The following is a 26,366-nucleotide window of genomic DNA, read 5'->3' as shown; positions in this document are numbered from 1 at the left end:
TTCAGATGACACAAAAATTGGGGAAGCAGTAAATAATGAAGAGGCTAGGTCTGATCTGTATCACTTGATAAACTGGGCGAAAGGAAACAACATGTCTTTTAAACCAGCTAAATGTAAAGGCATACCTCTAGGCACAAGGAATGCAGGCCACACTTACAGGGTTGGGGGACTCTATCCTGGGAAACAGTGGCTCTGAAAAAGATTTGGGGGTCAAGGTGGATAATCAGTGGAACATGAGTTCCCAGTGTAACTCTGTAGCCAAAAGAGCTAATGCGATCCTGGGATGCACATACAGGAGACTCTCGAGTAGGAGTAGAGAGGTTACTTTACCTCTGTATTTGGCACTGGAGTGACGGCTGCTGGAATATTGTGTCCAGTGCTGGTGCTCACAATTCAAGAAGGAGGTTGATATATTGGAGAGGGTTCAGAGAAGACCTGCAGAATGATTAAAGGTTTAGAAAACATGCTTTACAGTGATAGACTCCAAGAGCTCAATCTAGTTAGCATAACAAAGAGAAGATTAAGAGGTGACTTGATTATAGTCTAATAGTATCTACAAGGGGAACAAATATTTAACAATGGGCTCTTCAATCTAGCAGAGAAAGATATAACACGATGACATGCATCTGACAAAGTGGGTATTCACCCACGAAAGCTCATGCTCCAAAACGTCTGTTAGTCTATAAGGTGCCACAGGACTCTTTGCTGCTTTTACAGATCCAGACTAACACGGCTACCCCTCTGATACTTAACACGATCCAGTAGCTGAAAGCTGAAGACAGACCAATTCACACTGGAAATAATGTGTACATTTTAAACAATGAAAGTAATGAACCATTGGCACAATTGACCTCGGGTTGTGATAGATTCTTAAATCAAGCTTGGATGTTTTTCTAAATGATCTACTCTAGGAATTATTTTGGGGAAGTTCTCTGGCCTGTGTAATACAAGAAGACAGACTAGATGATCACAATGGTCCCTTTTGGCTTTGTACTCTGTGAATCTATATAGGATCAAGATTCTAGTCTGGTTAAATGGGTCTAGTTGCCCGAAAAAGTTGGGAATGACAGAAAGATTTTTCTATTTAGGTCTCAAGGAATTTCTTTTTAATTGACATGTTGACAATTTTATGATTATTTTATTTTGATAGTTTTTATATCATATGCACCTGGAGGTTGCAAGAGGTGCATTTTACACATGGAAAAATAAACCCACTGAAGTATAACCTCCATGTCCCTGGACCTTATACTTCTTACTACACCAAAACATTCATTCACATACACGTGTTCATTCTTTGCCTCTCATTCACACTCATCCACTACACACTCCTAGTCATTCATGTTTATTCACATATGCACGTTTCCTCTGACTCTCACTTATTCACACACACTCTATACACTCGCATGTCCACAAACTCACATACCGCATTCATTCAGGCACGACAGACACACAAGCACAGTGCAGCTCCTGCACAAGTTCCACATGCTCAGTCATGCATGCATTCAAGCCCCGTCACACTTTCACACGTCTCGCTCCTGCAGTCACAATCAAGCATACATGCACACTCCACACTCTCCTGCGCACAATCACGCTCATGCAGCTGATTCTCATGCTCATGCACACAATCGCAGCCATGAGCTTCATTCTCACGCTCGTGTGCACAATCACGCTCACACAGCTGATTCTCACACTCATGCACAGGCTCTCTCTTCTTACACACACACGCACTCCGTGCCTCGATCGCTAGAGCTGCCTGCCTCTTTCCCCGTGAGTTCCAGCCTGCCCTGTTGCAGCTGCTCCTGCCCCCCCCGCTTCCCATGTGCCGGCCTCTGCTGAGGGCGGAGCCTGAGTTCCTAACCACGCCCCCTCCTCAGTCGTCCCCGCCCCTCCCCGCAGAGCCCTCACGGCGTGTGGGCGTGGCCTGTGGGAGCGGCCCCGCCCCGCTCCCGGCTGGGCGCTCGCTGCCTCCCGGGCTATAAGAAGGCGGCTCGGCAGCCGGAGTCTCATCGGGCTCTGCGGGGAAACGAGATGATCAGCCCTAGTGCTGCAGCAAAATGCTGGATGGACACCTCCTTCTGGGATGGCTCTCCTCCTGCGCGCTCCTAGTGCTGCTGGGCGGCGCCCCCGGACCCTCCGCCGCCTACTTCGGGTAGGTCCACCGGGCGCCCCGGTCCCGAAGCGGCGCCCCTTCGTCCCCCAAGGCGGCCCCCAGCACCCCACCTCAGTGTGTCCTGCACCCCCCTTCCCCAAGGCAGCTCCCCCTGCAGCTTCCCCCTTCCCCTAAGGCAGTTTCATCCGGCACCCACCTCAGTGCGCCCTGCACCCCCCTTCCCGCAAGGCAGCTCCCCTTTCCCCCAAGGCAGCTTCATCTGGCACCCCACCTCAGCGCGCGCCCTGCACCCCCCTTCCCGCAAGACAGCTCCCCCTACCCCCCCATGTAGCTCCCCTTTCCCCCAAGGCAGCTTCATCCAGCACCCACCTCAGTGCGCCCTGCACCCCCCTTACCCCCAAGGCAGCTCCCCCTGCAGCTTCCCCCCTTCTCCCAAGGCAGCTTCATCCGACACCCCACCTCAGCGCGCCCTGCACCCCCCTTCCCCCAAGGCAGCTCCCCCTGCAGCTTCCCCCCTTCTCCCAAGGCAGCTTCATCCAGCACCCCACCTCAGCGCGCCCTGCACCCCCCTTCCCTCCAAGGCAGCTTCATCCAGCACCCCACCTCAGCGCGCCCTGCACCCCCCTTACCCCCAAGGCAGCTCCCCCTGCAGCTTCCCCCCTTCTCCCAAGGCAGCTTCATCCGGCACCCCACCTCAGCGCGCCCTGCACCCCCCTTACCCCCAAGGCAGCTCCCCCTGCAGCTTCCCCCCTTCTCCCAAGGCAGCTTCATCCGGCACCCCACCTCAGCGCGCCCTGCACCTCCTTCTCCCAACGCAGCTTCATCCGGCACCGCACCTCAGTGCGCCCTGCACCCCCCTTCCCTCCAAGGCAGCTCCCTCTGCAGCTTCCCCCCCTTGCCCCAAGGCAGCTTCATCCAGCACCCCACCTCAGCGCGCGCCCTGCACCCCCCTTCCCTCCAAGGCAGCTTCATCCAGCACCCCACCTCAGCGCGCCCTGCACCCCCACTTCCCCCAAGGTAGCTCCCCTGCACCCCTATGTAGTTTCCCCCACTTCACCCAAGGCAGCTTCATCCGGCACCCCCATATAGCTTCCCCCAGGCAGCTCCCCCTGCACCCCCGCTTCTCCCCAGGCAGCTTCACCTGGTACCCCAAGGCAGCTTCCCCTGCACCCTCATGTCCCCCATCGCAGTCCGCTCCCAAAGCATCTCCCCCTGCACCTTCACCTCAGAGAGCCCAGCACCCCCGCGCCCTTCCCCCCCAGGCTGCACCCAGTCACCCCTCCCCGCACCTCTCGGTGCCCCTGGCGCTCGCAGCCCTGCGCGTCTCGCACATAGCCCGAGTGCGCCGTGAACTCCCCTCGCTGCACCTTCCCCCCTCCCGCTCAGCGGCGCCCCGGGACCCTCCCGTCTCCTCCTTCGGGCCGGTGAGCTGGGGCACCTCCCTCCGTGGTTGAGTCCCCCACACCCTCTGCGCCCTGCAGCTGGCCCCTGTACCAGGCTGGGGGCGCGCTGCCCCGGGCGTGCTGGGGCTGTCTGCGAAGTGCTTGGCTTGTGCTGCGCACACGGGGGTAGCCCCCATCTCTGTCCCTCAATGGCGAGGATGCTCCTTCTCTGGCCCGATGCAAGGACGGTGTCAGTGCCCCCCCCCTCTTCCTGACTGCCTGGGGTGGGTCGAGGCTAGCGATCTAGCCCACATCTGGGCTCCCCCCGCCGAGATGCTGAGGCCCTTGGGAGCCAGTTCTCCTAACACTTTACTGTGGTTGACCCACTCTGTGAGTTCTTGGAACTGAGCTCAGCTGGCGGGTGCGAGCCAGGGGCCAGCCCTGGGAGCCGGCGGAGTGTGGCTGCGTGATCAGTCCGCACAGAGCAGCGGAGAGAGAAATAGGGGTGCGTGGAAGGGGCCCACATCAGACCTCGTCTCCTCCCCCCCCCGCAATGTAGTGTTGGCTGCTTCCAAACTCAGTTGCTGGTGGAGTCACTCGGCCCCAGTAGCCTTGCTTGTTGTCAAGCCTCTGGAAACCGGGCGCAGGACGTTGCTTCTCCTCTTGAATTCCACGTTGTCATTAATCACTGGGAGCCTAGAAGCTGCAGGTTGTTGCTTGGGAGCTGTTTGTTTGTGTTCTAAGTGGGATTTCACCCCCCCTCCCCACATAAACACTCCCTGTTTCTTATAGTAATTGCACCTCTGTATTCATGGCTCTCGTATTTGGCGTCTGCTTTGAATCTCTCCCTGCAGCCTGGGCAGGCTGACTGAGATCATTTTAACTGGGGTTTATTTAAAAAAAAAATTGTGCTGATTCTGGAGTCTTATTTTGTCTTTCCTGTAATGTTTAGCGGTGGGGAACAGTGTAGCCTCCAAGCTGATATTTTTCTTATGTTTGTGGTCCACCCTCCCCCACCCTCTCTTTCTGCATACAGTGCAACTTAAGGGCACATTATACAATGGCAAAAGGCACGTTTGTATGTCTGTCCTAGGGATCCTGCTGTTCCTGTCTCCATAGCTATTCTGTGTAGGGGCCATGTATCTTTGAAATCAGGTTATTCTATTTTCACAAACAAAACGTGACTTAAGAAAATTGGCAGTAGTCGGGGAAAACCGAATGTCTGTCTGTGTGAGAGGGAGAGATTGCTTTGGAATCTGGAGGATGGTAAAGGGATTTGCACACTCTGCTAGGTGTGGTTTTGTAGGTCAGTTGTCTAAACTTGCAGTACATCATGGGAAGCCTCCTTAAGGGATAAATTCTCTTCTGTTCTCCCCTCGCCCCCAAGAAACCATAGCTCTCCCCCACCAGATTAATGACCATAAAACACACTTGCAAAATCCAGATGTTGACAAACTGTTTTATAGAAAAATAACTCAAATCCTCGATTTGCTCCCCCCCTTCCCCCCCGGGCTCACTCTTCTATTGAAAGTGTCAGATCATTCCTATTATGCACGTCCTATAACTGTCCTGTTTGGACAGGAAATCAAAACACCAAGAACAAGTATTCTCTCCCCCCCTCCCAATCTCAGGGCTCTCTAGTCTCACAGTGTGCATGTGGGCTTTTAATGTAGCTTTTGAATTGGTATAGTGTTCTGGTTTAAACACACCACAGTTGCCTGGTTCAATTCTGGCTCTAGTTTCTTAGCTTTCTCTCTTAAAGGAAATGTATTGACAACTCTTCTCTCTTTAGCACATAAGGATCAGTAAGCTTTGCAGTGCTAGCAAGACCCGTTCTAGTCTGCAGGTAAAGGGAAAATGAGACAAGAATCATGGGGTTTTGGTTTGATGTTCATAGAATATCAGGGTTGGAAGGGACCTTAAGAGATCATCTAGTCCAACCCCCTACTCAAAGCAGGACCAATCCCCAATTAAATCATCCAACAGATTTTTGCCCCATATCCACCCCTGAAGGATTGAACTCACAACCCTGGGTTTAGCAGGCCAGTGTTCAAACCACTGAGCTACCCCTCCCCAGTTTACAATTTCTTGCATGCAACTTAGTTTGCTTAATGCTTACAAGGCACAAGACTGGTTCCTGTTTGGCAGCCAGCGCATGGCTCTTCTGGCTGTGCTTTCTTCACTGCTCTCCCGGAATACACCTTTTCCTTGGCTACATTGCGCCCCTTGGACCAAGACTCTTGGTCCTCTCTCTTGCAGTGTGGATTTGGTGTGCTGCTAGCCTGGGTCCACTCACGACTTGCCTGCATCTTGTCACCTGTTACGTCTTCCCCAAGTCTGAAGACGGTGCTTTACCTACAGTTTCACAGTTGCACCAGCAGAGGGTTCCGTCAACCCATTAATGAAGCCTGTGGAGTGGCTGGAGGGGACGTGCAGGTGTATCCTGTTCTCAAAGAAAATATTCTATTTTCATGGGAAAGTTTGCTTTTTTTGTGTGGGAGTTCTTTTTTGTCCTTCTCTGGGAGGATCCATTCTCTCAATATTCTGAATTGGAGTCTAAAGCTAAACATATGAAAGGAGGAAAGTGCATTTTTCCCCTCGTCTAACTTGGTTTCTTCTCCTGCTTTACCTCTGCATCCTACTGAAGACCTGGCTTTCCCTTTTATCAATGGACCTATCTATAATTGCTGCTGGCTTTGCTTCCCGTATCAGTCACTGGGCTAAAACCTCATAGTGGCAAGATCAGCTGATCTTGGTATATTTGAGTTCAGACACTGAAGCAGTCTGGGCAGTTTGTTTTCCATGCTCTGTTAATCGTGGTGTAGTTCCACTCCCAGTGGCTGGGGGGAGCATTGTGGGGTTATTTCTTGTCTTTTTCAAAGAAGCTGTTTGAAATGAGATCAGCTTGTAATGGATAGAGGGAACAGGGTGGAGTGGGATCGGGAGAGCCAGTCCAGTAAACGAACTTGAAATCTAATAGCGAATCTAGGTTCAGTCTCTGAGATTTGTATACTCCAGCACCTTGAGCCACACAATCCATTAGTAAACCGCTCACTGGGGAGCTGAGGTGTCTTCTTCCAGTAAGACATGTCTATTGTCTTGCTCTGTGGTCTGGCAAACTTCTCAAAACACTGCAGCTTGCATGCTCCCTTCCCAAACCCATGCTGTTTAGCTCTTCTCTCCTGGGCTAGCTTCGTGAGAGAAGACCTCTCGTTTTGTGAGGGTTTTGTGGTAAGGTTCCTGCAGTCCTGTGAGCGCACAGAAGTTTGTGCCTTCTGCAAACTACTTTGTGCATCATCTAAAATAGCAGACGACACTAAGCATTTGCATTCTGGCTCTACTCTCTGTTGGATGGGGATTGTTCTGAGATCTGTTTAAACCACGCAGTGCCAATGCTGTAGTGGAACAAGTAGTCTATTGCAGCTGTCGAGAGTAGCCTTTCCTAAAGCCAGCTACCAATGGTCAGTTTAGATTATAGGCACTTCAAAACTAATAACCTGGGTCAAGAGAGAGGTGTGGTGTCCACTGTGTCCGACTTAATTCCAGATTCCCTTCTTGGTCTCAGGAAATTCTTGCATTGCTGAGCAGAGGGGCTGTTTGTGTTGCTACTTGAATTCTCCAGACTTGGGCTTGATTATGCTTAAGCATCTTGGGAGGCTGGGGGAGAATGCCAGCTCTTCCATCATGCTAGGTGAGCATCCGAGGTCCTGGGGATTTTGCTGTGCAAAATGAAGTTTGCTTACGTAAATTAAGCATCTTTTCTGTTTTTTGATTAGAGCCCTGCAAATGATTAGCATCTGCTGCTAATCTCTTCATTGTTCTTTAAGAGGTCTAAAGCAGAGATCATGCTCACTGAGGCATCTTACACACAGAAGAATATTCAATAACTGGGTTCATGGTCCTTGTTATCCACAACAATGCCTGTTTTACAGAGTGTGCGTGGAAGGTGTACTTGGGTGCACTGCGCTCTTTTTTGTGGGCACCCCTGCTGTTGAGAAAGAAAGCACTTCCTGGTTTACAAGCCAGAGCCTGGGTGAAAAGACACCCAGCAGGGCTATAGGTGGGTCTTACAAACATCCATGTGATTTTTTTTTTTCTTTTCCTTTTCCCCTGCTAGGCAGCATGGGCTGTGCTGATTCCCCTTGGCCCAAGTCAGAAAGTTGATCAGCTCCCTTGCAAAGGTCTCCTGTGAGACTCTTCACTTGGGTATGAGACTAAAGTGAAAACTGCACTAAGGCCCTAATCTCCAGGGGAACTTCTGTAGGTCAAATACTGCTCCTAGATCTAGATCTGTACTGGATTAACCAATGTATACCCTCTTTCAGCGTACCTGGGATTTACACCAGTGTAGCAGAGCAGAATCTGCCTCATCCTGTCAACAGCAGCTGCTTTTAAAGCACCAAGGAGTCTAGTGCGAATCTAGCTTGGCCTTCAGCACCCACCCCTAAGTGGCAATACTCCTCTTTTGGCTGTTAAAACAGACTTCGCTTCTCTGTGGAGCCTTTCCTAGGAGCCTTGAACATCTCCATAGTGACTCTTTTAAGTCTCCATGCAAAGAGGGCTGAACTGCAGGCGGCCGTGTTAAACAGATGTCACGCTGGAGCTCCAAACTTGGCTACTCTGTTCTGCAGTCCGAAAAGGAATTGAGACAGCTGTGGATGGTGCCTTCTCTCCCCCCCTCCCCCAAATTCCACCCAAACAATTAATTAATTCAGGGAAAGAATTCAGTGTTTCCAAATGGGTGGCCTTCCCAGTAATTAGCACCACTGGGACAGGAATTGTTCATGGTTACATGTTAATGAGATTGTGTCAGCATTCAGTAACACTGGTGTCTGCCCACCTGCAAAGGAGAGACTGCAGAAGTAGCAGGCTGGTCTACCGAGGATGAGTGTCCCTCTAGAATGCAGTAGATTGATGGTGGGAACACAATACAGGGAGCTCCCTAATTTTCTTCTCTGGATCCATGAGACCAATCCATTGAATGTAGAGTAGTTGAACAGTGATGGCATGGGGGGAGGGGAAGAAAGGAGAGAAGAAAAATATAGCCTGTCTTTTCCTTATCTTAGTTCATCGCAGTTTCTTGCTTTGTGTACATGCTGTAGAAGAATCCTAATGGCTAGAATTGCCACAACAGTGTTTGTAGTCCTCTTGTTAGACAGTGCTCTGTCCATGAAACTCAAAGCGCTTTACAAAGACAGGTCAACATTATCATGTAACAGAAGAAAAAGGCATAAGCTGTTGATTTGCCTGAAATCAGACAGATCTTTAGAAGATTGGAACTTGGATCTTGTGACTCTTGTCCCTTTAATCCCAAATCTCTTCCACTTGTGGGAGGAAAAGCAGGTGTTTGTCAACTGCTGTGCTCAGTGTGAGATTAGATTGGAAGTGACAGATCACAAACCTTGTTTGGGCACCACACCACCACCACTCCGAGAACAAGTCTGAACTGAGACACTAGAGATGGAAAGAATATATGGTGGTGGCCCAAGGAAGCCTAACATTTATTCCAAGCGTACAAAACTGTCTTTAAACAGAATACTCTACTCTATGCTGATAAGGACTTGGCTGGAGTGTTGTGTCCAGTTCTGGGTGCCACATTTCAGGAAAGATGTGGACAAACTGGAGGAAATCCGGAGGAGGAGAACAAAAATGGTTAAAGGTCTAGAAAAACATGACCTAGAAAGATCTCAGTCTTTCAAGATTGGAAACAATGGGTTTTTAGCTTAGAGCAGAGAAGACTGAGGGGGGACATGCTAGTGCTTTTCAAGTACATAAAAGGCTGCTCCAAGGAGGTGGGTGAAAAATTGTTCTTAACTTCTGAGGATAGAACAAGAAGCAATGAGCTTAAATTGCAGCAAGGGAGATTTTGGTTGGACATTAGAAAAAATTCCCAGCTGTCAGGGTGATTAAGCACTGGAACAAATTGCTTAGGGAGGTTGTGGAATCTGTCACTGGAGGTTTCTAAGAGCAGGTTAGACAAACACCTGTCAGGGGTGGTCTAGATAGTACTTAGTCCTGCCATGAGAGCAGGGGACTGGACTTCATGACCTCTCAGGTCCCTTCCACACCTGTGGTTCTATGAACACTGAGTAGGGGAGAAAGACCTGTGATGACAGAAGAGGAGTCTGCCAAGGGGAGGGAGAAGAAGTCTTCCTCCCTTGTTGTTTGTATGACAGGGCCGGCTCCAGGCACCACTGCAGCAAGCAGGTGCTGGGGCGGCCAATGAAGAGGGACGGCAAGTTCGGCTCTTTGGAGGCAGGGTCCCTCAGTCCCTCTCGGAGGGAAGGACCTGCTGCCAAATAATGAAGCAGCACAGTGGATCTGCCACCGATCGCAATTGCAGCTTTTTTTTTTTTTTTTTTTCCCCTGCTGCTTGGCTTGGCAAAAAAAACGGCTCTGATGCCTGACTTCATAAAGTCTAGAGCAGTGGCTCTCACCCAGTGGTCTTGGGACTCCTGGGTACCTGCAAGCGGGTTTCAGGGGATCTGCCAAGCAGGGCCAATGTTAAACTTGCTTGGGCCCAGGGCAGAAAGCTGAAGTCCCACCACATTGGTCTGAAGCTGGGGCCCTGAGCCCTTTCTTTTGGGACTGAAGCCAATGCCTGAGAAACTTAGCTTCCTGGGGCCCCCTGTGGTATGGGGTCTCAGGCAGTTGCACTGTTTGCTACCGCTTAATGCTGGTCCTGGCTTTTATATGTTGTGGCATAGGTGGGCTGTAAAGTTTTTATGGCCTGTTGAGTGGGTCAGAAAGAAAGGTTGTGAGAACTCCTGGTCTAGGGAACATGCTATAGGAAACAATCCTATACTAGCCCCTTAAGGTAAACTAGGTGACTAGATCAATCTAGGCCAGGGATAGGCAACCTATGGCACGTGTACTAAAGGCGGCACGTGAGCTGATTTTTCAGTGGCACTCACACTGCCTGGGTGCTGGCCACCAGTCTGGGGGGCTCTGCATTTTATGTTAATTTTTAAATTAAACTACTTAAACATTTAAACCTTATTTGCTTTACATACAGCCATAGTTTAGTTCTATATTAGACTTATAGAAAGAGACCTTCTAAAAACATTAACATGTATTACTGGCACGCACAACCTTAAATCAGAGTGAATAAACGAAGACTTGGCACATCACTTCTGAAAGGTTGCTGAACCCTGATCTAGGCTCTTAATTGGCCTGAATCACTGTAGTACCAGAGTCTCCCAAACTGATTTAACAGGCATTCGCTGCTAGTGTGAGACAGGCATTGTTCTCTTATTAAGGACCTAAATTTTTCAGTGATTTGGGACACACCTTGAGGAAAGGACAACACAACTGCTAGGGTGAAGGGCATTGTAAGGCAAAACACAACTACAGACAGTGATACATGCCATATGAAGGCATCTCCTACCAGGGCCACCCAGAGGATTCCTGGGGCCATCAGCGGCAGGCAGCTCAGGTGGACCTCCAACAGGTGTGCCTGCGGAGGGTCCGCTGGTCCCGCGGCTCCAGTGGAGCATCCGCAGGCACGCCTGTGGGAGGTCCACCGGAGCCACGGGACCAGTGGACCCTCCGCAGCCATGCCTGCGGGAGGTCCACTGGAGCTGTGGGACTGGCAAGCGGCAGGGGGCCCCCCGCGCGGCGAAATGTCTAGAGCCGGCCCTGTTTGGCACCGGGGGACCCTTCCGTTCTGGGACGTGCCGCTGAAGTGCCCCGAAGACCCGCGGCAGGGCCCCCCCTGCCGGCGAATTACCGCAGAAGCAGGACCCGCCACCGGAGTGCAGCCCGCTCTTCGGTGGTAATTCAGTGGCAAGGGGGCCCCCGCCGCAGGTGTTCGGGGACTTCGGCAGCGGGTCCCTGAACGGAAGGGCCCCCCGCCGCCAAATTACCGCCGAAGACCGGGTTGCACTTCGGCGGCAGGTCCCGCTTCGGTGGTAATGCGATGGCGGGGGGTCCATCCGCCCCAGAGCTGAAGGACTCCCCCGCCAGCGAAGACCGGGAGCGGAAGAAGTTCCGGGGCCTGGCCCCGCAAGAGTTTTCTGGGGCCCCCAAGTGAGTGAAGGACCCCGCTCCAGGGGCCCCAAAAAACTCTCGTGGGGGCCCCTGCGAAGCCCGGGGCCTGGTGCAAATTGCCCCTCTTGCCCCCCCCCAGGTTGCCCTGTCTCCTACAAGTTGGCTTCTTTTCCATGAGTGATAGATATTTGGTTCCTGAATACAAAGAGCAATTAGACGAGCTGTATAGGATGTGCCAAACTTTTCTCAAACCTTTTTTGATAGTGGGGGGGGGGGCATAGCTTGGAGCAGCCCAAAACTAAAAGGAAAATCCCCAAGAAGACATTGCACTTCATTTTCCCACTCCATTTTTCTTGTAGCTTAAAAGCTCTGGGTTATTTTGCTCCTCCACTTTTCTTTGTAGGGCAGATGTTAGGATAAGATTCAGGGAATTCCTGGGGACTTTGCTTGATTGGCCTCCAAAGTAACAGATAATGAGATTAGCAGTGTCCTGTTTGGGTGACAGATCATTAAGGCCAGTCATGTGTGCCATGCTACTGTAGGTGAGTAGGTGTATGTGTGCCCCATTGCAAACACTCAATAAGACAAGGTAATAACATTATGTAACAACCGTTAGTGGTGGGCCGTCTTGACAGACTCCCAATGTTCTTCATAAACCTTGCCGTTCTGTACTCTACACATGGATTATAGCTACCTCTGGAGTCAGGGCAGGACAGCTGGGTCACAAGCCAGTGCAACAAGTACTTTCCACTCACGAATGCCTTCTCTTGTCCCAGATGCAGGCTGACTCTCCTTCCACATCTCAGGGATGTCCTAAGCTCATCTTTGGTGTTTCTCCTGCAAGCTGCAATGTGGAGTGACTTTTCCCCTCAGGGTCCACTCCAGTGTTCAGAACCACTTTTGTCCTGGCTGGCCATGAAGCACGTGCCATTTTGTTTTGGGTATTGCCTGATACTGGTACTCATAACTTCTGTGGGACCACTTGATAAGAGACTGTCTGGATCAGGGGTCAGCCACCTTTCAGAAGTGCTGTGCTGAGTCTTCATTTACTCACTCTAATTTAAGGTTTTGCATGCCAGTAATACATTAACATTTTTAGAAGGTCTTTCTATAAGTCTCTATAATAACTATTGTTTGCAAAGTAAATGAGGTTTTTGAAAATGTTTAAGAAGCTTAATTTAACATTAAATTAAAATGTAGAGCTCCCCAGACCAGTGGCCAGGACCCAGGCAGTGTGAGTGCCACTGAAAATCCACTCACCTGCCGCCTTCGGCATGTGTGGCATAGATTGCCTGCCCCTGGTCTGGATACTTGCATAATTCTCTTCATTATTACCCAAGGTGCTATAAAGAAATGGAATCCTTAGTTTTGTTTGACTTTGGCAACTGGAGACACAATGGAAACATACTTTAAATACTATCCTAATATTGCCTTTCCATGTAAGGAATTTCTGCAGCTGACATTGGATACTAGTGTGATATAGGGGAAAGTGGTGCATAGACTCAAGGTGTTGTCTATGCTGCAGGTTCTTCAACTGTGGTATAGGCTATGGACTAGTCAAAAGTACAGGCCTGACTGTGCTATAGACTATAGTACTTGTTGTTGTTTCACCTTTCTCCAGAGTGAAATGCAGCAGCTGTATAGAAAAATTAACTGAAGAATACCGTATCCAGTAGAATCTACAGCTGGAATTTACATAGGTAGAATGTAATTCCTGAAATTGAAATCTGGCCAGGAGTGTGGGTCTAACACCCCACTATGCTGTTTAACACTCCCATGGTCCCTTTAATGGTCCCCGTGGTCCATAGAGGTCTCAGTCCTCCAGACCCAAATGTGTGGTCTTGGAATCCAAACAATGACTACAATCAAAAGTAGCAGAAGAGGGAACTGGGAAAGGGTGAGAGTCTCTAGTCCCTTTTCTACATGGGACATCAGTTCAAGACTGCTTTTCTTCTCTCATTTCATGGGAGTAAATGAGGAAGCTTTTGGTTTGGTCCTGAGCTGGAATAGTAGTTAACCCCTTTAAAGTGAGTAGGGTGCACGTGTGTGGGCTTTTTTAATGGATATGATCAACAAACCATGATCTCCAGTTCCCAAATTGTTGGCCTTGACCTGGGTGAATTCAAGAAGCAGCTTTTAACTATTCCCCCTCTATGGCAGGGTCAAAGTCTTAGTTTGACTTACCTGGCCATCCTCATGGTGGCAAGTCGACTGCTGCAGCTCCCCTGTCAACTCCACTTGCTTCTCCTGCTGAGGTGGAGTATAGGCATCGCTTAGTGGATCGATTATCGTCTCGTCTGGATGCAATAAATCGATCCCCAATACATCGAACACTACCCACCGGTCTGGTGGGTAGTATAGAGGTACCCTAAGTTGGGCAGCTGGGTTAGGCACAGTAGGAAAATACAATATCTAGAAGCTTGTGGTCTAAAGCTACATCTTAGACCACATGGTGGCAGAGACCTTGTGATGTGCTCTGACTGTACCCCTGCCAAATAAAGAGCATTTAGTAGCCCTGGTTACAACCAGCCAATACACACACGTCCATTTACTCATCCTGATCTGTCAGATCCCACTGCTGGACAACTAGTCCAATTCAAAGAGAACCCAAGCCAGTGGAGTGTGGGGGAGAAGCTAAAGATCTTAAATGCAACTGTCGTGCTTTAAAACCTTCATTTGGGAGGCTGGGGAGTAGGAGGATAAAAGCTTCAAGGCTGACTTTTGATCTTCAATGGAAGGGGTAAAGTGTTAGCCTACATATTTCTTTTAGACCAGGATTTTCAAGGGAGTCTATAGGAACTAGATTGGCTTGGAAATCCTGACAAAGTCCTCATAAGTTTCCATCTCTTCAGATAGCTTTGTGGTTTTTTTTTTTTGTTTAATATAGATCACAAGAAAGTGATAAAAGCCAAGTGCTAATGAACTATTCCAGGATCTATTTTAGATCAAGATACCCTAGTCAGAAATCCATTTAGGTCTGCATCTCTCATCCTTTTTTAATGTCAAAGATGCTGCAAAATGAGCTATCACGTCTCTACAAAATGTAGTTCTGTTACAGAACTCCATTTTACTTCTAAAATTGAGACTGCAAAATAAAAACTACTTGACTTCATACTCATGCAGTCCAAGTGCAATCTAGATCCAGAATCTGACCCCTGCTGGATGAAAAGCTGATCTTGGTTAAAATCTCAAACTTTTTAAATCTACCACAGTAAGCTCTACTCCTTATGGTAGCAGCACAGTGCAAAGTAGTAACTAGAACAGGGAGTATTTCATGACTTTACATAGATAAACATATTGGCTAAACTCGAGGGACTTGCTCTGCCAGATGGAAAAATCAGAGTAGCTTTTTATATAGCTGTTGCAAACAACTTCATATTTGAAATGATCAAAACAACTTTCTGACTTGTGGTTCTTTGCTTTTGCTTCTAATATTAAATCGTTCTTCCAGAAGAGTCAAGGGTGGGGAGCTATCTTTACAAAAACTTGACAGGTGAGGGGAATGTTTTAAATATACTTCAGCTTTCCCATAGGTTGCAAATGGGCAACACTGTACTGTATAAAATACGTAATAGCTCTTGTATGAGCATTGGCCTGATAAACCCGGGGCTGTGAGTTCAATCCTTGAGGGGGACACTTAGGGAAGTGGGGATTGGCCCTGCTTTGATCAGGGGGTTGGACTAGATCTCCTGAAATCCCTTCCAACCCTAATAATCTGTGATTCTGTGAAACTGGAATAGATCTGGTGTTAAAACTCAGTTTGTACTGACTTGGAATGCACCTACTGCATCACCTTCCATGATGGGACAGATCCATACTAGTAAACCTTACAGTATTACTACACAGATCCCAAGTCAACCTTCTTTATATTAAGTGTAGCAAGTCTTCATTAGAAGTCTAGATTGCTCATTCATCAGCACTTACAGGAAGAGACTGGAAGAAAGGCATGTTGGTCTGTTTTCATTGACTTAACAATGATCTTGTAGCTGTGCTGAATGCCTAAGTATCTAGGGAAGACTGGAATTAAAAATTCCTTTTGATAAATGAGTAGCTGCTGCAGAAATGCTTCCTTAAATTGGGGGAAAAAAGGCTGTACCAGAAGACCCCAAAAACTGAAGTTACACTAGACCTATTGGGTGGTTATGTACTGACTGTCCCACCACTCCGTGGAAGGATATGAGGAACTATGTGCATTGCTCCATCCTTGGAGGTTCTGCCTCAAGGTCATTCAGGAGCTTAGCAGGACTAAATTGTCTCCTATGTCCCTCAAAGAACTGTGGAGGTAGACCTAAGCCATGGGGTTCTGGCATTCTGGACTAGAAAAATCTGAGCACACTCGCACTAGTAGAAGCAGGTGAATTAAATGACTTCCCTCCTCTGATTCCACCCACATAATCCTTGGCCGTTCCATGAAGTCCCAATGAGGTTACCAGTTGGGTACCTTAGTCCACTTGAGTTACTAATTCTCATCTATTGACTATCTCACTGCTTGGGGAAGGCTTTGTTCATCTTTTTTCTTTTTGGGGGGGCAGGGGGGAAGAGACTTTCTAAAGTGCCTCAGTGATTTAGCCACAAGTCCTCTTGTGAATGGTTGGAATTTGTGTTCCTGTATCTTAGACATTCCTGAAATATCTGCCCCCAACTCAGTATCCCCCACCTCAATCTGTTGGTCATTCTAACCTGGCAGAAGTAGAGGCTCCCACTGATTTTAGCTGTTAACTTTGTGTCTGGGTTGAGTTGACTCAACTCAAACCTTTCATAGGGACACCTGTTAGGCTAAGCACCGGTCAACAGTTCCAGTTCCATCTTCATGAGGTGCCTTATTTATGGCTCTTTCTATTGCTGATCAGGTGTATAAAAGATTCCTGAGTTTAATATTTACCCCCGTCCCCAGCTCTGTCTGAGACCATGTGAGGAGAACATAATAAGGCTGGGACTTCATCTTGGAAAAGAGACAACTAAGAGGATATGATGGTCTATAAAATCATGACTGGTGTGGAGAAAGTAAATGAAGTATTTGTTACTCCTTATCACATAAGAACTAGAGATCACCCAATAAAACTAATAGGCAGCAAGCTTAAAACAAAAGTAAGTATTTAATCATACAAAGCACAGTCAACCTGTGGAACTCATTGCTATAGGGCATTGTGAAGGCCAAGATTATAACTGAGTGCAAAAAGGAACTAGATAAGTTCATGGAGGATAGGTCCATCAATGGCTATTAGTCAGGATGGGCAAGGATGGTGTCCCTAGCCTCTGTTTGCCAGAAGCTGGGAATGGGTGATGGGGATGGATCACTTGATTACCTGTTCTGTTCATTTCCTACAAAGCCACTATCAAAGACTGGATATTGGGCTAGATGGACCTTTGGTCTGACCCAGTATAGCCATTCTTATGGTGCATTTGTTGAAATGAATGAGTGGTAGCTGATGCCTGAGCAGGAACTAGAGTAGGAAAATATACAAGACTATTCCCCAGAAGAGTGCTTAGTTGTCTACCTCTCCTGGACTTGGGCACACTTAGTCCAACAAGTTGTACTGAGTTGTTTTACAGCCTGATATTTGCAAGATGCTGAACTTAGTGTGAGCTGCTGCAAGTCTCTCTTGTCTCCACTGCTTTTACTATCTTCAATCTACTTCCATGTGCCATTCAAGGTGTTGATTCTGCCCTGTGAACCCCTCTAGTTCAGTTTCTGATTACTCAGCCATGCCTTGAAGGGTGGGTGCTCCATGCAAACAAGTGTTGCATTTTAAAAAAAAGCTGCCTTTAAAAACTCACTGGTTGTGCCTCTACTTCAGGCACATCTATCCTAATGCTCAAAAGGCCAGGTCTCTAAAGACACAGCAAACTCACCAGCTTGATTCTATTCCCGCTGTCTTCTGCACACCCCTACAATCAAAGGCTTTCTAGCCACTGTCAGTGGGGAAATCTCCTCTGGGACACAAGCTCTGTGGCAAAACTGCTGGGAGCTACCTGGAGAGTCTTCTTCCCCCCCCCCCCCCCACAGTGCGTGCCTTGCATAATTGCAGGCAGATCCCAGACAGCCCACAGGCAACATAACCCCTCCCAATACACCACCCTAGCTTGGCCCAACGAGATCTCTTCTATAAGAAACAGCTGTTGCATTTGACTGCATGCTACCTTTGAGCCCAAGTTAGCAAGTTCTTCCCTGGCTTTGCTTGAATAGGTACTACCAGCTCCAATCCATCTTGTATATTGGCCCTAGGGATCCAAAATCTCATTAGACTGGGTCTGTGTGGGCCAGGACAGAGGTGAAAACCCTTCTAGGGGGAGCATAAGATAGACCAAACCAGGGCTCTGGAGCAGAGCTAGAGCAGTGAAGCTGCAGGATTTTGCCTGGAGCAGAGCCAGAGCACAGCTCCAAAACCCTGGACCAAACAAAGGTTTGAGTGGGTTGGTCTGGCAGTGCAGCATAACTGCATCTTTTTCATTTCTCCCCAAATAGTCCTCACAGTCCAGTGCACTATGAATTGCCCAGGGTGAAGAATCCAATGAGAGTGAGCATGTGCCCTTGAGAAATGTCTCCTGACTGGTTATGTACTAGCCCACAGGCTTAGGCGGAAGAGAGGTTCTCAGAGCTAGGGAAGAGGAGCAGGCTGCAACTTGCATTCTTGCACAGACTGGTCTCAAAACTCAGGCACATAGCAAGTGTGTGTGTGTCTAAAGGAATCTGACACTGATCTTGTAGGCACTTACTTTGACTAAATGCCTGTATTAGTGACTGCTTCTTGTTGTACACATCAACTCTACTGGTACCTGAAGCTTTAGGGTCTTGGTATTCTGAGGGGATATCTCTGAGGGGTAAATTCTGCCCTTATCTACCATATGCCCATGCAGCTCCCACCTATGTCAATGGGAGTTGTAGGTGTAGCCAAGGTTAGAACTTTGTCTTTAAACATGTGTGTAATTGCAAGAACAGCATGGTGTCACCAAGTGTATGAAACCAGCCTCTTCTCAGCAATGAGTGCAGAAATCCCCAGCCATTGTCTACATTCCTGGCCAGGTGCTGCTCCTGTGGCCTGGACCTTCAATGAAGCACCTCATGACATCGTGGCTGTAGAATGAGGAGCAGGCAAATGCCTAACTCACCTAGAGGTCTAGGATGGGAGCAGGGATAGACTTCACTTTGAAGTTTCCCCCAGAATCAGTAAAGAATTCAAAGACCTATACCCATTGGAAGCCTGATCTATGGTTCTATGCGCTACTTGGCATGAAAGCACTGCAGGCTAGGGCAAAAACCACCTCCTGCAGCAAGAACAAATCTGGCACTTGTTCTGTAGGACCGCATTGTCGCAGCCTGTTACTGCTTTGCACCAGCTGTCCTTTTTTGTTCTCAGCAAAGGCAGGATCTAGCAATCAGACTGCTTGAGCCATCCTACTGTCTTGCCAGGTGACGCTCTCTAAGACCCCAGAGGATATGTGTATGCATGCCCTGTTGGCCTTTTTAAGAGACTGTTGCTGATGGGTTGTACTTGGTCAATAGCTAACTGAGAAGTCTCGTCTCACTTTCCTTCAGGGAAGGCAAGTTTAGATCAATCAGATTATCCTTCCTCACTTAAGACCCTGCAATGGGACTCTGGAGATCTGGGTTTAGTTCCTGGCTGTGCCACAATCTGTGTGACCTCCGGCAAGTTACTTAATCTCTTGTAAAAGGAGAATTCTCTTGTGTACTGAAGTATTTAAGCTCTCTGGATCAGGGACTTGTATTATGCATATCTAATGTAGCTTGCATAGGTCTCTGATCTTTGAGACCTAAGTGATACTAGAATATAAATGTCTTGAGGGTGGTAGTACCCTCTTTATACCCTGCAAAACAGAAACATTCTGCGTGCAGACTGGAGCTACTGTTCCCATTCCAGCACCTAAAGGAATGCCAAGAAAAATACCAAAAGAATGATCTATTGATCATGTGGCCTAAGCTAACAAAGCTGGAATCTTCCCCTGCTAGGCTTGTCCCAAGGTATTTGGCTTTGCATCAAGCCTTATGCTTAGAGCTTCATCTGCTGGGGTGTAGCAGTGTACCTACTTACAGTGCCACATATGGCTGCAATGATGGAGATGAATGTCCAATGTGCCTGGTGTTAAAGCAAGCCTTGGCGTATGCAAGAGCTACTGTCCACTGCCTGAGATCCTTTATTTAGATATCTTAAATGTGAAGGATGAAGAAGGAAGAAATCTGACCGATGCAATGGAAACCTTCAATTCAATTCTCTTCAGTCCCACGAGGAGAGTAATAGTTTCAGACTGTAGCTAGGAATGAACTTCAGTTGTACACTGCCTAGCCTAGCCAGGAATTCCAGCCAGGAAAAATATCAACAGTTCCATTAAAAAGTCTGCTGGTTTGCTAAAGTAGTGAAATAAACATACCTGTAGGCACAACTGGCTGAACCACACAGGAAACTTTAACTAGCATGAACACACACAGATGTACTCCTCCTTTCCTTTTATATCTACCAGATAAAACCACTGGGCTTGCATGGCAATACGTAGATCAAACAGCAGCCATGTGGATTATTAGTAGTGGAAGAACCAGTTCTGATCAAAATGAGAGGCTTGAAAGCACACTCTAGAAGCAAAATCAAAACTCAGTCTAGTTTTGTTACCTTCCAGCTTCATGCTACTGTACTTGGCAAATTCCATCTAGAACCAGAAGGGCCATAATCAGGGGCAGCTCTAGGTATTTTGCTACCCCAAGCATGGCAGGCAGGCTGCCTTCGGTGGCTTGCCTGCAGGAGGTCCCCAGTCCCACAGATTCAGCAGCATCCATGCTGGAGGTCCGCCAAAGCCACAGGACCAGCAGACCCTCCGCAGGCATACTGCCGAAGGCAACCTGCCTGCTGCCCTTGCGGCGACCAGCAGAGCGTCCCCCGTGGCCTGCCGACCCTGGCGCATGCTGGTGCCTGGAGCCACCCCAGACCATAATGACCAGCAAGAGGCTTTATGTAACAGGTTTTCTGGCACCAAGTTTTTCTAACTTGGTGCTGGTCTAAATTGGATTTTGCAGTTTAGGTCCATCTGGACAGTATTTTCAGCCCAGCATTGTAGCACTGGGACTTTAAAAGCACTTTTGGTGGTCAAAAAGATGAAGCATACTGTGTTATCTTGCCTCCATGCTCCTCCACTGCCAGGCAGTAATGCCCAGTAAATAGGGAATGCTCTAGAAACACATTGGGTATGTGCAGGGCTGAATCTTTCCAGTTCCATTACAAACAGTTTTGAGTTGGGTTTTGTCAGAAGGCTTGATCCTTGCTTCATTTTAAAGACTGTAGGTGGAAACTGCAATCATACAAAAGCAGCTGGCATTATCTGAAACTTGGACAAATCCTCAATTTGTCACAAATTTGATTGGTAGAGGAGTCAGGCATGAGAGATTAAAGAGATGGGAATTTCTCTGAAAGAAAACCAGTTGGTACAAATCTAGGGTCAAAATGACTGGCCTGTAGTGTGGAGAATAATACATGTACTCTGCAAGTGCTGAGTGTTTTCCATCTACTGGAGTCTGTGTAACACATTAAGTTTTGTGTGGTGTGTGTTTTGGTTGTTTGTGTTTATTTTGTGGAAAGGGGGTTATCATATATAACTACCGCTACCCTTGCAGAGGGAGATGACCTACCTAAGGCTGTATAGCAAGCACAGAGAGGCTAAAGCAGTAGTGAAATAAGCTCCCATGCAGTTCCTAACCCCCACGCAGACTTGTGTAAAACATTTATAGGCAGTAATCTGCCTATTGCAAGTTCAGAAGATTTTCCAGCCCCCCTCCACCCCAGCTGTTCATGCACATCTAGGTGTGGACAATGTAGTCACACAGGTACATTTGTAGAAATTTCCGAGCCCCCATACTGAAGCAGTGCCTAACATTTAACTGGGGGTGTGTTGTGGGTTTTTGGGGGGAGGTGCTCAGTCTCTCTCCTCCTGCATTCCCATGCTATTTTTGTCTGTCTCTTCCCCCCATCCCACCAATCCTGCATGCATCCTTTTGACCATGCTACTTGCTTTGTCACGTAGTCTTAAATCAGGGACAGTTTCACTTTTCTCTGCTGCTTTAACTCACTGGAGTAAAGTAAGAGTGCTCCAATAACCGCACTGGGCCCCTTGTGAGCCAGGTATCCCAAATAAACTGCAAGTGGAGATGCCATGAAAAGGGACCGTCCTCACTTGTTTAGTGGTTAGCCCTTGTTGTGATTTACACATTCAAAGTACTGGTGACACCAACTCTGGCTCTTTGCTTCAGATGGCTGGAGTGAAAGAATGGGACTTCATTCCTCTTCAGTCTTTCAGTAAGATGTTTTATTAAGGGGAGTGGGGAGAATCCTGTCAGGTATGGGGTCTAACTTAAACTTCAGCTGTCTCTCACAAAATCAGCCTCCAGCATACTTCCCCCAGCCCCCCAAAAGCTAAACCATTCTCATGGAACAATGCCTGTGGAAACCTCAACTCTAAACCTGGGAGAGGGGTTGGCATGTGATACTGTGGGAGATGTTTCTCTTCCTAATCTAGACAGAGGTTTAAATTCAGAAGCATCTTCTGAGATGCAGGTCTGAATTCTCACTAGAGACATACCATGTCCTCTAAGACAATGGCTGCAATGTGAGGGGACAAGAATGAAAAGACTGAGGTTTTCAGAGCAGCCCTCTCCCTGATGTCTCAGTGCAGCAGATGGGATCTTACTGAAGAATCCAGCCACCCACCTCCCCTGTGCTCTAGATACAGCTGCCTGGGTAGAACAGCCTGCTTGTTAACAACATGCAAAATTCCTTGCAGGTGGGCTGTCACCAGAACAGACAGTGAGGTTATTCAGTAGCACTTGGCCTTGTTTCGATGTTCAAAGGGTAGGTGGCAGCAAAGCCGTTGAGAAACAGTGTTAAAACCTGTGACTGAAATGCCTGCAATCCTCCTTGCTACTGCTGCTGCTTCAGCCTGCCAGAACTAGAATGGCCAGATGTTCTGTTTTTTAAAGGGACAGTCCTGTATTTAAGCCCTCCTTGAGGTGTCCTGACTTTCTTTTATAAAGGGGGAATTGTCCTTTTTTTTTTTTTTTTTTTTTTTTTTTTTTGTCCCCTCTGACATCAGTACTGGCAGATCCTGCTGTTGGCTGGATCCCTGCTCACCAGTGGCTCACCTATCACTGGTGAGTGGCGGGGGTCAGGTGACCGAGGATGGGGGTGGATGTGCAAGGCAGGTGGAGAGGCAAAGCTGCAATGCGCTCCATGTGCTGGTCCGTCAGCACAGTCCCTGCTGCATGCTGGCTCTTGGTCAGCAGGACCCCATCCTGTTTCCAGCCGGCACTGGCTGCGAGTTGCGGTGGCTGGTAAGTGCAAGCAGGTGCCAGGCAACAGCAGCTTATGTGTCACCTCTGCTGCCCCCACGCTGGCCCTTTACAAGCAGCCCCTTCATCTCACCCACCCCACAGGGTGCATCCTGCTCCCAGCACTGTGTGGCGAACCAACCGCTGGGCAGAGTGCTCAGCTCACCACAGCCTGGCCAGCAGGCTCCTTCCTTCCCCCACTGCCTCTGGCTGGGCTGGCACCCTGGAAAATCCCAAGACCCTCCAGCCTGGGGGCCGACTAGAGGGAGCCAAGCCCTGTATGTGCCAAAGCCTCACAGGAAGTCTCTCTGCCTCTTGGCTATGCTCTGGAGTGGTGGTGGGGGGGTAGCTATTTCCAGCCTGTTTGTGCTCCTTCACCCACCTCTCCCCCACCCTGGGTCCTGCCCCCAAGAAGCATGGGACTTCTGTCCCCTAGGCACCCTCCCCTGCTGAGCCACCTCTCTGGCTGGTTCTCTGAAGCCCCTGCAGTCAGGTTCTCTGGGCCCTGGTGCACAATGCATCCTTAGGGCTTAACCCCTTCCTGTCCACACCATAGCCAGGGGACAGGAAGTGGCTGGGTTATGTCTGTGGCCGCCTGCAGCCTGGAGTTGTTGGCTGCCGTTCAACATTGTGCAGGCAGGAAGGGACAAGCTGCTTCCAGCCACAGGGGAGTGGTGGGGGCGGGGAAGAGGAAGAGGAGCTCTGCAGAGAGACTGGCCAGGTCATCCCTCCTCTGAAGCTGGAAGCAGCTCCTGTCCCTTCCCTCCTGCACTGTGCTGAAAGGCAGCTGCTGGTCACACTCTGGTGTGAACCCTGGCAGAAATCGGAGGATGGAGGGGGGAGCAATTTGCCCCCTCACATTTTGCCTTGGGAAGATGTGGTACCAGGACAGGTGAGTCTGTCCCAGGGGCCCAGCCAGGCATGGAGGGTGGAGAGCACCAGGCAGGCAGGGTCAGGTCAGTTGGTCACCTCTGTTGTGTGTGTCTCGCCTATCCCTGTGTGAACCCTAAAGCCTTAAAGATAAGAAGGTAAATAAAATGAATCAACTACATTAGTTCCTTTTTAACACCAGCTCAGTGAACTTAATATTTATTTGAAATGTTTGTACTGCGTAGTTCTGATTGCTGTCGAACTTGCTTGAATGGGAGTAATTTTGCCAGGTGTTCTGTATTCGGCATGGGGAAATACGGTCACCCTCACCAGAACTGAGGTTTCTTTGGCCAGTAGTTCTCTTTCCAATCTCCCTTCTCTGCTCTCACGATATCTCAATTCCTGTACTTAATTCAGCACTATTTAAGAAATACGTGGACCGTTTGGGTGGTCATAAGAGCAGCTGGCAGTTCACAGGCTTTTTCTGGGAACAAACCTACAGTTTGCTTCGCTCAAACTTTTCGCGTTTCTAAAGAGCCCGCTGTGGGCACAACATGCCAGAGAGACGGTAACAGACCTTGGGAACAAGTAAATCAACAACATTCCATTGTTGCCCTCTCCTGGAGCCTTGAATCGCCTCTACATGGTGATTGTTGCAAAGTATTACCTAATCTTTTGAGGCATCTGCTACATGACCACCATTGAGGTGTTGCGTATTCATGGATGGGAGCAGAGGGGTGGATGAGGTTACATTTTGTGGGCTCTCTTTATTCAGGCTTCAAGAATTGTTCTGACTCTTGCCAACCTCTTGCTATTGAAGTTCTTGTAACTTTGTCAACTCTTTCTTGACCATGTGTATAGCGTGATTTAAGAAGCTTTTGGCTTCAGGGGTTGAAATTCCTTGGTGGGACTAGGCAGTACAGAAATGGGTGGGTAAATATGATCATGTTAACACACAGTTGCCAGGGTGACTATTTTTGTTTATGCTCAAAGCTTCTGAAGCTCTTCAGTTACTATAAACAATAGTGCCATAAATGTTCATTTTGCAGCATTGTTGTAACTGTCTTTCATATGCTGGGACCAGGTGGGTGAAGTAATCTCTTACTGGACCAACTTCAGTCAGACAAACTTCTGAGCACCACAGCACTCAGTGCCTCTAGTCTGTCCCATGTGGGTACATTTACATGGATCTCCTACCTATAGGCAGCCACAATAGGTGGAAACCCAGGGGCAAAGATTAGCACCCCTTGCCAGCAACAGACTGCTGCTTGGCCTTTCATTCCCAGCTCCCAAGTTGTCTGGTCTTAGCAACCAGCTCCCAGGTTGGTACCTCCAGCCTGCTGCTCCTATGCAGTCAGCCTCCAGTTCCCTCCTGAGCCAAGTCCTCTATACGATACTTGAGAGCATATGAAGGGAGATGCAGCCATTTTAATTGCTACTCATTGCATAGCAGGGAGAAAACTGAATCACTTATGTCTGGAGGTGGCCCTTCCAGAGCTGAAATGGAGCAGTATGGGGACATCTGAAGCACCAGTATCTACTGTGCAGGACAGTGATAGAGTACAGAGCCCTGCAGCTGACTCCTGCATTGATGGCATGGGGTTGAGTTGAGTGGATCAGAATATATTGTAGGAGGGCATGCTAATTCACTGCTTAAGCACACAAAAGCTGGTATCTGCTGCTCCCACTAGAGGTGGTAAAAGGCTGTTATCTGCAGGCTGAGACACTCTAGGAGCTGCTCACTAGCGTGCTGTGTTCTGGTTGCATTAACATGCAACAGCATGTGTTACGTGGGGGGGTCTGAACACTGTGCTAAAGGAAATGAGGTGGTAAAACTGAAGTGGGCACATGAATGCTGAGAGATGAGTTGCTTCCTGGGCTCCAGTCACCTCACCTGGATCATGGTTACAAAGGATCAAAACATCTGCTGCTTGGTAGTTCCACTGCTGTTCTTCACTCCACAGCCTGGGCTGTAGTCTGAGACTTGGTGTGGTAGGTTTTCTATTGCGATGTAATATACCCTCAGTGTCTTGGGATCCTTCCTTACGAAAGGGTGAAATCTGGTTAGAGCAGGGACTTTCTTGGTTCTTTGCACAGGTCTGTTCTGTTAAGTAATCAGGACTGGCTGCTAGTAATACATTTGAGCAAACACAAATTCCTAGCTGCAACTGGTCAACACTTGGCGGGGGGGGGGGGGTGAATCAATCTAAGATACGTCGGCTTCAGCTATGCTATTCTTGTAGCTGAAGTTGCATATCTTAGATCAACTTAGGACACGAAGAAAGTGATTCTCACGGCACAGGATCAACAGCCACCGCTCCCCGTCAACTTTTGCATCCGCCTCTTGCTCTGAGCTGGAGTTCAGCAGTCGATGGGAGAGCGATCGGGGATCGATTTATCATGTCTACGCTTGATGTGATAAATCAATTCTGATTGCTACCCGCCAGAAGATGTACCCTAAGCTAACAACATCTTTTAAGAACTCTATTTACTGTCTTCCTGATGTTACCTCTGTAGGCAGCGGCTGATTCCTATGACCCCTTGGGATGTGCGTGCACAGAAGTGGTCTATGTGATCTTGAGGTTCCCTCCTGACTGTAGCTGAAATAAGACTTTATTTCTCTCCAGCCCACTCTCCCTAACTCCAGAGGAACCTAGTGGGTAACAAAGTGGCAATCACTCCTCCTGAC

The 26,366-nt window shown here is 48.5% G+C and overlaps 1 protein-coding gene across 1 annotated transcript in view; it reads left to right on the top strand.

Annotated features, from left to right (window-relative positions):
* Positions 1–2,024: 2,024 nt before the first annotated feature.
* The window catches only part of WNT9A (Wnt family member 9A), a 64,871-nt gene continuing 40,529 nt past the window's right edge, over positions 2,025–26,366 (top strand). The window contains exon 1 of the mRNA XM_050942748.1: positions 2,025–2,149. Coding sequence (XP_050798705.1) covers positions 2,055–2,149 — 95 coding nt within the window. The 5' untranslated portion in view covers positions 2,025–2,054. The remainder of the gene's footprint in view (positions 2,150–26,366) is intronic.

The sequence above is a fragment of the Gopherus flavomarginatus genome, chromosome 2 (genome assembly GCF_025201925.1).
Source record: "Gopherus flavomarginatus isolate rGopFla2 chromosome 2, rGopFla2.mat.asm, whole genome shotgun sequence".
NCBI classification, from domain to species: Eukaryota; Metazoa; Chordata; order Testudines; family Testudinidae; genus Gopherus; species Gopherus flavomarginatus.
This window is presented reverse-complemented; position numbering and strand designations above follow the sequence as displayed.